At 42.5% G+C, this 13,352-nt stretch overlaps 1 protein-coding gene across 5 annotated transcripts in view; it reads left to right on the top strand.

The window, feature by feature from the left end:
• The first annotated feature begins 449 nt into the window (after positions 1-449).
• Positions 450-13,352, top strand: part of LOC109934783 (calcium uptake protein 3, mitochondrial) — a 170,912-nt gene continuing 158,009 nt past the window's right edge. For all 5 annotated transcript variants that reach the window (XM_048605044.1, XM_048605037.1, XM_048605011.1 and 2 more), the window contains exon 1: positions 450-770. In XM_048605044.1, the coding sequence (XP_048461001.1) occupies positions 480-770 (291 nt within the window). In that variant the 5' untranslated portion in view covers positions 450-479. The remainder of the gene's footprint in view (positions 771-13,352) is intronic.

The raw sequence follows: 13,352 nt of genomic DNA, 5'->3' as shown, positions 1-13,352 counted from the left end.
CCCTTCTCTTCTGCCCCTACAACACTCCGCAGAAGCTCCCAACAGGACAGCCCCTCCTCTTTGCTTCAGTACACAAGACATCCGTCTCCCCGCCTCACATTCCTATTCAGTCTCACCGAACAGCCTGTCTCTTCCACTTCCCCAAGGACAGACCCCCTGCCCCCACCCCCCAAACACTTCAGCCCAGCCCCTACTCGCAGATCAGGCTCATCCACCCCAGTCCCTCAGCCCCTGCACCCAAAGCCAGCCCCTCCGCCCACAGGAAAGACTCCTCCCACATCAGGACGTCATCTCTCCAGCCTCAGGGCAGCCCCTCCTCCCTCAGGAGGACCCCTATCAGGGCAGCACCTCCCCTCCCCCCCCCCTCAGAGGGGCCGCACCTTCCAGCCCCACCCCCCCGACTCACGACAGACTCCACCCCTGACAGCAGAACCCCGCCCCCTCCCCGCGACAGCTCCATCCGAGCGTTAACGGTAGGAATGGCTGCTTTGCGGCGATTGACGCGGCTGCAGCTCGTGAGCGGGGTCCCGCGGCGGCTGACCGCTTTCAGTAGTTCTGTCCGCTCGAGACGGCCCGCCGTGCTGGCGGCTGTCGGAGGCGCGGCGGTGGCTTCGTGTTGCTATTATTGTTACTACTACTACTACTATCCATCTTCGCTGGAGTCGGGGAGTGGGATCAGCCGGGAGGGGCGGTACAGGCTGGGCCTCCCCGGCGGGGATGTGTTCGCTCCGCTCTCTGTACCAACTGTAGAAGCCACGGGAAAGGCCAAGGTAGGTTTTCGCCGGGAGGGAGACTGGAGATGAGCCGCGGGTGCTCGTCGCAACCGCCGGCCTCAATTTAACATTTATCCGTAGACATCCCAACAGCAAGATCGACCAGAAAATTAACAAGTTTACTCATTTGTACTGATACTTGCTCCATTCTTGTATTGGTGTATATCCTGCCGGTTGAGGCGTTGCCCCTTTTTGCTTTCAGTTCAGTTCTGTCATTGTTGATCCTGTTATGTTGCTCAGCAACATCCCGGCTGCTGCCAATGGCCCGGATTTTCTGCAGTAATCCTGAAAAGATTGAAATAAGCGACGCGTTGAAGAGTAATTAAGACTGCATGTATGTCTGTCTGGACTGTTGTTTACCCCCCCCCCCCCCCCATTTATCTGACGAATTACTGATTCTTCAAGAGTTAAGAGGAAGAAGGCAGGAAAAGTGGAATTGAGGATTATCGGACCGGGGGTGATCATCACACTGAATAACGGAACAGACTCAATGGCCCAGAAGGCTTACTTCAGCTCTCTCGCTTGCGTCGCGAAACTCAGCAACATCGTATGTGGGAAGAAAGCGGAGTTACTGTTTCAGTCCGGTGACTTTTCAGCATCCTCAGTCACTTGCGTTGTACAATTGAATAAAATATGGCAATGTGTCTTTTGGGAAAAAGAAGCAAGGTTGTACAGGTAGTAGTTGAGGAGTGGGAGCAGGTCATAAAAAAATAACAAACGGAAACGGAGAAAGATTAAGGGCACAAATCGAGGACTAAGAGGCTGTGGCTAGAAAATGCAAGGAGATGTTATTTGGGGGTGGGGCAGATGGGAACTGCCTAGGGCTAATTTTTAAATTAACAATTAAACAGTTTTAGTGACGAATAGCACTGGTGAACCTAAAGGAAAGCACTGGGGGGAGAAAAAGTAGAAAATAACAAATTAAATATATATTGTTTTTAACATCCTTTGAAATTTAGAAGTGCTGCCCAGCTATTTACTTTTGAAATTGTTACAGGTACACAGAACCTTTTTCTTCAAGGCAGAGTGATACCAACGGTGTAGGTTCAATTCCTGTACTGGCTGTGGTAACCTTTAAAGAACTTTCCCTCTCAACATCTCTCTTTCCCTGAGGTGTATGACCCTCAAGTTGAACCACCACCATAGGTCTCTCTCTTTCTAATGAGAGAGTAGCTCAATGTCCTATAGGACTGTGGCGACTTTACACAGGTCCTACAAACAACGATACAATAAATAATCAGCTAACTTGTGTTGTTTGAAGTTATAAATATTGGCTGCACGGAAGTAAAATTCCTTTGCTTTCTCTGTAGTGCAGGTGGACAAGACAGTACCTCGGTGTGTATGTCCACTGGTCTGTTAAGGCAGCAAGACATATAGATAGAGGTTAAGGATGCATATGGGATACCTACCTTTATTAGCCAAGGCATAGAGTTTAAGAACAGAGAGGTTATGTTGGAACTATATTCAATGTTGCTTAGGCCACTGCTAGAATATTGCGTGCAGTTCTAGAATCCACATTTTGGAGGGATTTGATTACAATGGAGATGGTGTAGAGGAGATTATTCAGGATGTTGCCTGGGATGGAGAGTGTATGAAGACCGATTGGATAGACTGAGTTTGTTTTCCTTGGAGCAGGGAGGCTGAGAGGGGACGTGATTATAGGGTATTATCGGAAATAACTTTTCCCCTTGGTGGAGGGATTGTTGACTGGGGGAATTGATGTAAGGTGAAGGGCAGAAGGTTTACAGGAAATGTACAGAAAAACTTTCCCACCCAGAGGCTGGTGGGAATCTGGAACTCACTGCCTACGAGGGTGATAAAGGCAGAAACCCTCATAACATTTAAGCATTGACTTGTGCATTTGCAATGCTAAGGCATACAAGGCTATGGGCCAAGTGTTGCAAAATAGGATCAGAATAGTTTGGTGCTTATCTTTGACCGGCACAGATCCAGTGGGCCGAAGTGCCTTTTTCTGTGCTGTTGACCTCTATGACAATGATACAGGCTTAGAGTCATAGAATCCCTGCAGTGTGGAAACAGGTCGTTTGGCCCAACGGGTCCACACCGATCCTCCGAAGAGCATCCCACCTGCACCCATTCCACTACCCTATCCATGTAACCATGCATTTACCATGGCTAACCTATCTAGCCTGCACATCCCTGAACACTATGGGCAATTTAGCATGGCCAATTCACCTAACTTGCACATCTTTGGACTGTGGGAGGAAACTGGAGTACCCACGCAGACATGGAGAACGTGCAAACTCCACACGGGCAGTCGCCCGAGGGTGGAATGAAATCCTGGTGCTGTGAGGCGGCAGTGCTAACCACCAAGCCACCGTGCTGCCCTACTTAAATTCAGATTTTGCTATGCCAGACATGGGAAGATTCTGATCACTGCTTTACTTTAATATAAAAGTATAAGGCATATCAATTATACAATGTCCTGTATTGCTGCAGAGTTGACACATTTTATGGTTTTATAAACACCTATGATAGATCTTGTTTTGACGGGTTACACTTGTATTTCTAAGGATCAATGTCAGACATGGGTGATTCATCAGTTAAATAAGTGGATTGTAATTCAGAGTGGTGAAAACAGAAATCCATAACTATTTAACATCCAAAGTATTTGAAGCATATGAGTAAGGAGGTAATTGAGTAATTTTGAATCTGGTCTTTATTATCATGTGCCATACACAGCACATTGTGTAACACACCAGTAAGGTAATCCAGATCACAGGACTCTGCAGTTAATAATGTTGCTGTGTGATTGATATAACAGGAAATATGCAAGTTTTCAGATGCATCAAAATCTAAAGTTTAGGAACAGGAAATGCTAAATGCTGCAGCGAAGATGTCTCTCCCTCTGCCTTTTCATCATATCTGTTGTATCTTCTTTATTCCAGAAATCTACCCAGTTATCTTTTACAACTAAATGTATTGTCATTTTATTAACCTGTGGTTAAAAAAAAACTTGTGATTTATCTTATAAATAACATACACATTTTTAACCTGTTCCTAAATTTTTAACATTTTGTTCTGTTAATGAATTGCCTGGATTAAATTTATCAACCCCCTTTAAAATTTAAATTTGAATTGTATTACTTTGTAAACAGAATCAAATTCCTTGGTCCTGAGCATTCTTTTAACCCATAATAGCTGGATTTAATCTGTGTTGCTAACTTCTATATTTGGTCAAAGGTAGCCACACTATATGATGAGCAGAATGGTGTATGTATATTACTCGAGATGGGGTCACAGACTTCGGTGTTGTACTTGATACAATCACGTGGATTCTGTATTCCTTGCAACTAAAAGTATCCCTTTCAATCTAATATCTAGTTGTGTGACTTAAAAGGCCATAACACTTGCATCCATTCGTTGTGTGAGCTGGATTCTGTCGTTATGCACATACTATGACATATTTTTCTAAACTCTGGACTGATTAATATTAATGTGAGGCCAAATCTAAATTATCAAAAACTTTTATTTCATAAACATAAATGTCCTGAACTTGGAAAGTAACCTCACTGACTGTCCTGGGTCACTGATGCTTCATTGTCTCCAATTATAAGGCACTGTTTCAGCAGTTGCCTTGTCCATGTTTAGGCCGTATTTCCCTCAAAGCTGAGTGTAGCGGATCCAGGTTTAATTTGTAGTTTTCAGTCTTGACAAAGCTGTCAGAGGTCCCAACATAAACTAATCAGTAGGAATAGGTGACGACACCACCTCCACTATAATCCTCAACACCGGTGCCCTGCAAGTCTGTATCCTCAGCCCCCCATTATATTCCTTACACACTCACAACTGTGAGGCCACATTTCGCCCCAACTCCATTTACAAGTTTGCTGATACTACTGTTGTAGGTTGGATCTCAAACAACGACGAGACAGAATACTGGGAAGAGATTGAGTGCCTACTGACATGGCTTAAAGACAACAATCTCTCAAGTCAGCAAAAGGAAGGAACTGGTCGTTGACTTCAGAAAGTGGAGTGGAGGCCACACTCTTGTCTGCACCAATGGTGCTGAGGTAGAGATGGTTAAGAGTGTCAAGTTTGAGAGAGTGGTAATCATCAATCTGTCCTGGTCCACCCACGTCAACATGATGGTCAAGAAAGCATAACATCATCTCGACTTCCTCAGGAGGCTAAGGACATTTGTCATGAACAAAAGGACTCTTACTAATTTTTATACGTGCACATTGCATCCTATCTGGATACATCACAGCATGGTTTGGCAACTGCTGTTCCCAAGATCGTAAGAAACAGGAGAGTCATGAACACAGCCCAGGCCATCGCAAACCAGACTTCCATCCATTGACTCCATCTATACTGCCTGTTGCTTCGGGAAAGCAGCCAACATAATCAAATACCCCCTCCCATCCCAGTTATACTCTCTTCTACCTTTTTCCATCGAGCAGAAGATATAAAAGTTTTAAATACGTATATGAATAGATTCAAGAACAGCTGTTCCCTGCTGTTAATAGACTTTTGAATGGACCTTTCAAATGTTAATGTTGATAACTCTCACTCTGCACTTTCTCTGCAGCTATAACACCGTGTTCTGCTACCTTGTGGCACTTTGTGTGGTAAGTTTTTCTTATAGCACACAACTTTTCAGTGTGTCTCAGTACATGTGATGACAGTAAATCAATCAATCACTGCATTTGACCAGTGCCTTAAACTGCAATGGCTGCCTGGATTTTGTAGTCCCAACATCAGCAAACAGTGAGAATTTTGCCACAATTGAGGGTTGTAACAGAACATCAAATTATGCGAAGCCAACTTGTGCTGGAACTTGGAAGTTATTGTTTCCCAGAAACCCATGTTGCTGGTTCTCTCAGTGGGTAAACTTTGCTTGATTCTTCCTTAAATGTACTTCTAGTTACTCTGATTAATTTAGACCTACTCTTAGCAGCTGTTGTATTCCTCCTGATTTAAAAGGGGTACCAAAGCATTAATACAACTGTTTGGAACACCCTTCAGTTCCTTAGTCCTGGAGAAGAACTGGTACGTGTACTTTTTTTTTTATTCACTCGTGGGTTTGGGTGTTTCTGGCTCGGCCAGCATTTATTGCCCATCCCTAGTAGCCCTTGAAGTTGGTGGTAAGGTGCCTCCTTGAACTGCTGCAGTTCATTGTTAAAGGAAGACCCAAAATGCCATTAGAGAGAAAGTTACAGGAAGTTGACACAGCGACACTGAAGGAGCAGCAATATATTTCCAAGTCAGGATGGTGAGGGGCTTGGAGAGCAGTTTGCATGTGGGTGTTCTGATGTATCTGCTGCCCTTGTCCTTCCAGGTGGTAGTGGTCATGGGTTTGGAAGGTACTACCTGAGAACATTGTTGAATTTCTGCAGTGCAACTTGTAGACTGTATGTACTGCTACTGAACGTTGACGGTGGAGGGAGTGGATGTTTGTGGATGTGGTGTCCTGGATGATGCAAAGCTTCTTGAGTGTTTTTAGAGCTGTACTCATCTAGGTAAGTTGGGAATATTCTGTCATGCTCCTGATTTGTGCCTATATAGATGGTGGGCAGGCTTTGGAGAGTCAGGAGGTGACTTGCTGCAGTATTGTTAAACTGCTTTTGGAGGCATTGTATTTATGTGGGCTGGTCCAGTTCAGTTTCTGATCATGGTAACCCCCAGATTCTTTTTAGTGGGGAATTTGGTGATGGTAACAGCAGTTAATGTCAAAAGCTGATCATTAAATTCTGTTTTGTTTATTGCCTGGCATTTGTATGTGCATGAGTGTTACTCGCCAGTTGTCAGCCCAAGCCTAGACATTATCCAGATTTTTCTGCATTAAGACATGGACTATTTCTGTATCTAAGGAGTCTGGAATGGTGCAAATGTTGTTCAGCCTTCAATGAACATGTCACTTCTGACATAATGGAGGAAAGATCATTGAATATCTGAAGGTGTTTGGGCCTGTGAAAACTTTCAAAGATATTCGAGAACTGACCTCGGACAATCACTATATATGTTCACTCTAGATTTTCCTACTATTGTGTGGACCTCTGAGGTCCATCTAATTCCAGAACTGGAATTCAATACGTCCACATACCAGTCAGTATGCATGAATCTTTCAAGTGGCAGTGCATCTTAGAAAGACTGTTGACGACAAGCATTTTAGTGTATGCCAGATATGACTCTAACTAGCAGAGTTTTCTCCTAGATTCCTATTGACTCTAACTCCAAGGCACCTTGATGCCACTCTTGGTGAAATTTGGCCTTGATGTCAAGGACAGTTACTCTCCCCTCACCTCTGTAATACAGCTCTTTTATCCATGCTTGACCAAAGTCTGGAATTAAGTTAAGAGCCTAAGGGCCAAATGGCCCTGGTGGAATGCAAACTGAGAGTTGCTAAGCCGGCTGTTGGTAAGCAAGTGTTGTTTCATAGCACCATTGATGACATGTTACATTGCTTTATGGAGTCATACAGCACGGAAACAGAACCTTAAGTCCCACTTGTCCATGCCGACCAAGTTTCCCAAACTAAACTAGTCCCCATTGCCTGCATTTGGACCACATCCCTCTAAACCTTTCCTATTCATGTAACTATCGAAATGTCTTTTAAATGATGTAAATGCACCTGCATCTACCACTTCCTCTGGCAGTTCTTTCAACATACGAGCCACCATCTATATGAAAAAGCTTGTCCCTCAGGTTCCTTTTAAATCTTTCTCCTCTCACTTAAAAATATGCCCCCTAGTTTTGAAACCCTCCACCCTAGGAAAAAGACCTTGGCTATTCACCTTATCTATGCCCCTCATGATTTTATAAATCTCCAGGTTCACCCCTCGACCTCCTATGCTCCTGTGGAAAAAGTCCCAGCCTATCCAACCTATCCTTATAACTTAAACACTCCAGTTCTGGCAACATCCTGGTAAATCTTTTCTGAACCCTCTCCAATTTAATAATATCCTTCCTATGGCAGGGGGACTGAAACTATGCACAGTACTCCAAAATTTGCCTCACCAACATCCTGTACAACCTCAATATGACGTCCCAACTACTATACTCAGTGGTCTGAGCCGTGAAGGCAAGTGTGCTAAACGCCTTCTTAACCACCTTGCCTACCTGTGACACAACTTTCAAAGAACTATGTACCTCAAACTCTAAGTCGTTCTGTTTGACAGCACTACCCAGGGCCCTATCATTAACTGTATATGTTCTGCTTTTGTTTGTTTTACCAAAATGCAATACCTTGCATTTATCCAAACTAAACTCCATCTGCCCAACCTTAGCCCATTGTCCCAATTAATCAAGATCCTACTGATTATCTAGAGTAGACTGATGGCCTGGTAATTGGCTGGATTAAATTTGGCCTTTTTTTGTGCCCAGGACTAACCTGAAAAATATTCCACATTGTTGGGTAGATGCCAGTGTTTGGAGCTGAACTGGAATGGCTTGACTGTGATGTGGCATATTCAAGTCTTCAGTGCTATTGTCAGGGCCCATTGCATTTGCAGTATTCAGTGCCTTCAGCCATTTCTTAGTGTTACATGGAATCGAATTGGCTGAAGATTGTTATCCCTGTATCTCTGTTATCTGAGGCAGGTTGGGATGGGTCATCCACTCAGCATTTCTGGCTGAAGACTGTGGCTTATCTTGAGAGTAAGTTTGCATTTCAATGCATCAGTTATTGAAAATAGCATTCCAAACCTGGCAACAGGATTCAAATTCTATAGAAAAGACGCTTGCCCTATCGCACTGAAAAATCTGAAGTTCAAAAAGTCTACGCATTGAAGAACAAAACATGGGCAGAGAATATGAGGAAATTCAACTCCTCACTCAAATGCACGAAACAAGTTTCTCCAAGAAGATCTATGGACTCTCAACATGTGGACCAACACCAGTAAGATCCAAAAGATGGCAAGATTCTCTTCTCGTACAGTCATTGTCAACACCCGTAAAAAGCATTGTTTAGAAATACTCTATCAGAGCTCCATGGTGTACGTGCACCTACTGGAAAGCCTCCCATAACATACAGTTAATACAAAGTGATAACTGCTATGAATTTGTTTGAGAAAATCAAAGCAAGGCTGTTGCATCCCTGCAGAAATACTGAAACTTGAAAATGGCCTACTGATATCTGTTACTACCTTATTTGTGGAGTTCCAGCTGAATTAAAAATTCTAAAATATCTTTGAAATGCCATGATAACATTCAAGAAAGGAGACAGGTTGAAAAGCATTGCTTGCAACTCTTGGCAGTGTCCTTACCAGGGTATTTATTACTTGCATTCGTCATTTACAGGGGAGTTCTTTTTGAAGTTTCTGTGGTTTCCAATCTGCCAGAGAAAAACAGCTCTTCTCAGCACATCAATTTCAGGAAAAGTGTAGAGAGCAAAGCATTCCTTTACAAATGGCTTTCTTTTATCTCTCAAAAGCCTTGACTTGATGTGTTGAATTTCTTTTGGAAGGTGCTACAGCGAAATGGGTGCCCAGCTAAATGCTAAATGATGCCTGTCTCCATTATGAAAAGATTCCGCTAACAGCAGCAGTGCTTGTAACACAGACCTGTCACTATTTTGCAGCATGCCACTGAGGGGCTCCCTCTAGGTATTATTATTAATTCCATAGACTGGGTTACTGGATTCACAATGTTAACTGTTTTTCTTCCTTACAGATGTTGCCACATCTGAGTTTCTCTAGCACTTATGACTTTTGTTTCAGGTAAAACTCTTGCCTGAGAGAAAAATATAGACAAACAAAGAAATAATTTATGGTGCAGCAAAAGGCGGTTTGGCCAATCTGGCCAATGCCAGCTCTGCACGGAGCAGTCAAGTAAGTCCCGCTCCCCTGCATAATCATGATGGTCGTGGAGGGTAATTTCCTACAAGTGCCTGTCCGGTTTCCTTTTGAAATTATTGTCTCCCCTTCCTCCACCACTTGTTTATAGTAAGTTTCAGATCATTACTGTAGGATATGTGAAAAGAGGTCTTCCTCACATTTGCCCTCTACCTCTTGTCCAACAGCTTAAATCTGTGCCTCCTAACTCTCATCATCAGAAATGGAAACTGTTTCTCCTTGTCTTCTGTCATGTCAGGCACATCTGAAGAGAGAGAAAGCGGTAATTCTCAGATCTTGATATATCAAAGAGACATTTGAAATTCAATGAACATTCCACAAGTGCAAATAACATTCGTTTGACTTGATGGCTTTCCTTGAAGTGCAAAAAACTTGTATAATAAGGGCCCTTAAGGTGTGAAAAGGCTGGGCTTCCTTGAACACTGCAATTGATGAAAAAGATTCTGGTCTGTTAAATGGAATTACTACTTATCTTAAAACACATGATTCAGCAATTTGTTACAGATCTCTTGACACAATGGTTATCTTTGCTTGCCTGCCAAGAATATTACAAAAGCAAGGGAAGCTACCTGGAATCAGAAACATCACAAAAGAGACATTGAAACATCTTCAGAGAGAGACCAGAGCATCAGCCCTGGAAAAGAAAGACAGAAACATCAGGAAACAATTAGTGATCTGCTATAATCACTTGGGCAGCTAAAAGCTAGTATTTTCAGAACTAGAGAAGCGACAACTCTCCATCCCTTGTAGTTCCAACTACATAGCTTGCCTCTGAGTACTCTGCGGGTTTGATAATGGAAGCCATCACATCTGTGGAGACAATCCAGCAATTTTCAAGCCTTCACTTCAGATAATATGACATTTTGACTTTGAAATTACAGGCCTTCAAATCAAATGCTTTCAAAATTCAAACCAGTGCCAAGTAAAACTGTGACTGCAACCCCCCACACTATTTACAATTTACCTGATGATGGTTACTCACCTCATCAAAGCTCAACTGTCTTCTGGCATGGACATTAAAAATTATCCAGATGGAAAACTCAGTCATCTCTATGCCACAACTCAACTGACCACCATGAACGTAGATGACACATAGTATATAGTTGACTGCACTTTTCATTGCCCTCTTCGCACCAGAACTTTCCAATCCTGCTGTAGAGACCTTAGCAAAACCCATATCAATCCAGACTTAGTCAGTCAAATATTCTACCTTCCAGTTATTCTTGAAGGGGAGATTCTGGACAATATTGAGCAGTTTCCATACCCTCTCTCAAAAGGCCACCTTTGAAGAGGTCCAATATCAGATCAGCTGTGCAGCTTAGCCTTGTATAAACTGCAACAGTGAATGTTTAAGGAAGATCTCTGCAAGTCAACAAAAGTTCAAGTATACAGAGCAGTTATTGGAGTGAGGCCTGGACTTCTGGTTTAGCTGACTAGCTGGTTTACAATGCCGAGTAATATCAACAGCATGAATTCTGCTATGAGATACTGACCTCCTGCTTCACTTGAACTATGGTGACCTTCAAGTTAAACCATTACCAGTCATCTATCTTTTGTAATTTTTTTTCCAAAAAACTTGTAATGAAGAATCTGTACCTTGTACCTAAGATGATGCCATATGTGTGGCAACTTGTAAACTTTTCACTGTATTCATTTGAATATATGTGACAATAAAAGCTAATTCAATTAATTCAGTTCAATTCTAATGAGTGAGCAGAACTGTGGCCTAGTGGGACTATGGTAACTTTACTTACTAGCAATGCCTAAGAGCTCTTGATAAATTCCAGAAGTGATGTGTCTGCTGACATCTCTGGATTCAATGAGAACACCTTCAAACAATCAGTAGTGCCCTCTAGAATGTCAATCTATAAACATTCAGGAAAAACTCCATTAAAATCAATGATGTAGTGGACTGCAAAGTGTCTTCCCTGCCAGGTCCTGTTTTCTCAACTATCGAATGGGCCAGCATTCCAGATGACGAGAAGGCAAATACTACAAAGCCATCCTGAGGCTGTCCTTCAACCATGACAGCATTGATGTTAATAACTGAGAGGAGCTTGGTTCCCAAGACTCAAACTGGTGACAACTTTCCATCAAGATGCGACATGCTTTGATTTCAAATGCCATATTAATGAGACAGAGAGAGAGCAGAGAAGGAAACAAATTCCGCACTCCAAATCCCACTACATTTTGGGACCTCGTGCCTCACATGCCCAACGAATTAGCCTGTTCTGTCACATGAAGGCCCACGGCAGAAACTCTCAACTGACGATAGGTGTCATTCTGAAGTCAAGGGACAGGGAACACTCCAATTGAGATTGAACTAGTATTGTAATAGTTCACCATAATCACCTTGTTTTTACATTCTGTATCTCCTTTTGTATTGTACTAATAGGAATCATTGAAAAAAACTAGGCCTAAATTCCATAGATGTCAGAAGAATTAGAATGATTGAAACAAGCACTGTTGGATAATGTAGCGGCTGCAAAATTTTTCCTTGGTTGAGGATTCTCAGACAAGGGTTCACAGTTGAGTAAAGGGTCAGCTATTTAGGACTGAGAAAAGAAATTGCTTGACTCAAAGTGTTCTGAATCTTTGGAGTTTTATTCCCAAGAGAACTGCAAATACTTTGTCAATGAGTATATTCAGAACAGAGATTGAGAGATTTTTGGGTGTTAACAAAATTTAAAGGATTTGGGGTATAGAGGAGAAGCTTATAGATTAAAAAGTCAGTTGTGATCTTATTGAATAGCACAGCAAATGCAAATTGCCAAATTGCCTGTTCCTGCTCCTCCTCTTGTATTACTGAATTCACAGTCATACAGGAATGTCTGTATTAATTTGCAGGTTTAATGATTAGGTGGTGATTTAATATCAATGTTGTTTAGAAGTAAAAAGACTTTGGGCAGGGGAGAGAACTTTGTTCAGGTAGTGTAGTACAAATCCGCATATGTTGATTTGGCAGAGGTAGCAGGACACTGGCACACCTCATAGACCATTCAACTTTGATATTATTAAGGAACCCTCAAAAGCCTGTGTGGTGTCTGCTGTCGGTATTGCTGCTTAATGCCTTTTGTGGTAGGATTTGTGATGTCAGTGAGGAATATGTTTTTATTGGCAACTGGGGAAGGGTCATAAAATCGTAGAACCCCCTACACTCTTGAAGGGGAGAAGGTCAGATTGTAGTGTCAAAAGTGCCATGTATAACACCGGAGAGAAGGTAGAGTCAGACAGCATAGAAACAGAGCATTTGATCCAAACAGTCTATGTCGACCATATTCCCAAACTAAATTAGTCCTACCTCTCTGCATTTGGCCCATATCCCTCCAAACCTTTCCGATTCATTTTAGAGATGATCTGTGTTCGGATGTTCCTTTCAGCAGTCACCTTCATATTTTGGTTCTGACCTTGGACTTCAACGTGGCTGGTAGCCTGTCTGGAAGTGCAACATGTCACAGGCTATAACTAACCATTCTTATTTTCTTTTGCATTGGAATTTGTGATCATTCGATCATGATAGTGCCATACTGTCATTGGTTCTTGAGAGATCAGGGCAAACGAGTCCCTCGTCTTAACCAATCAAATTGAAGAATCCTAACTGAAACATGCAGTGTATGAAATAGATCATGTAATTTAGAATATTTAAATCAATGTCAGAAGAGAACTATGAAGAATCATAGAACCCGTGCAATGTGGAAGCAGGCTATTTGGCCATCGAATCCAAAGCAACCCTCTGAAGACCGTCCCGCCCAGATCTCCCCGC

This window comes from Rhincodon typus, chromosome 1 (assembly GCF_021869965.1).
Source record: "Rhincodon typus isolate 14 chromosome 1, sRhiTyp1.1, whole genome shotgun sequence".
Lineage (NCBI taxonomy): Eukaryota > Metazoa > Chordata > Chondrichthyes > Orectolobiformes > Rhincodontidae > Rhincodon > Rhincodon typus.
The sequence above is the reverse complement of the archived record's forward strand: the minus strand, read 5'-3'. Positions and strand labels throughout refer to the sequence as shown.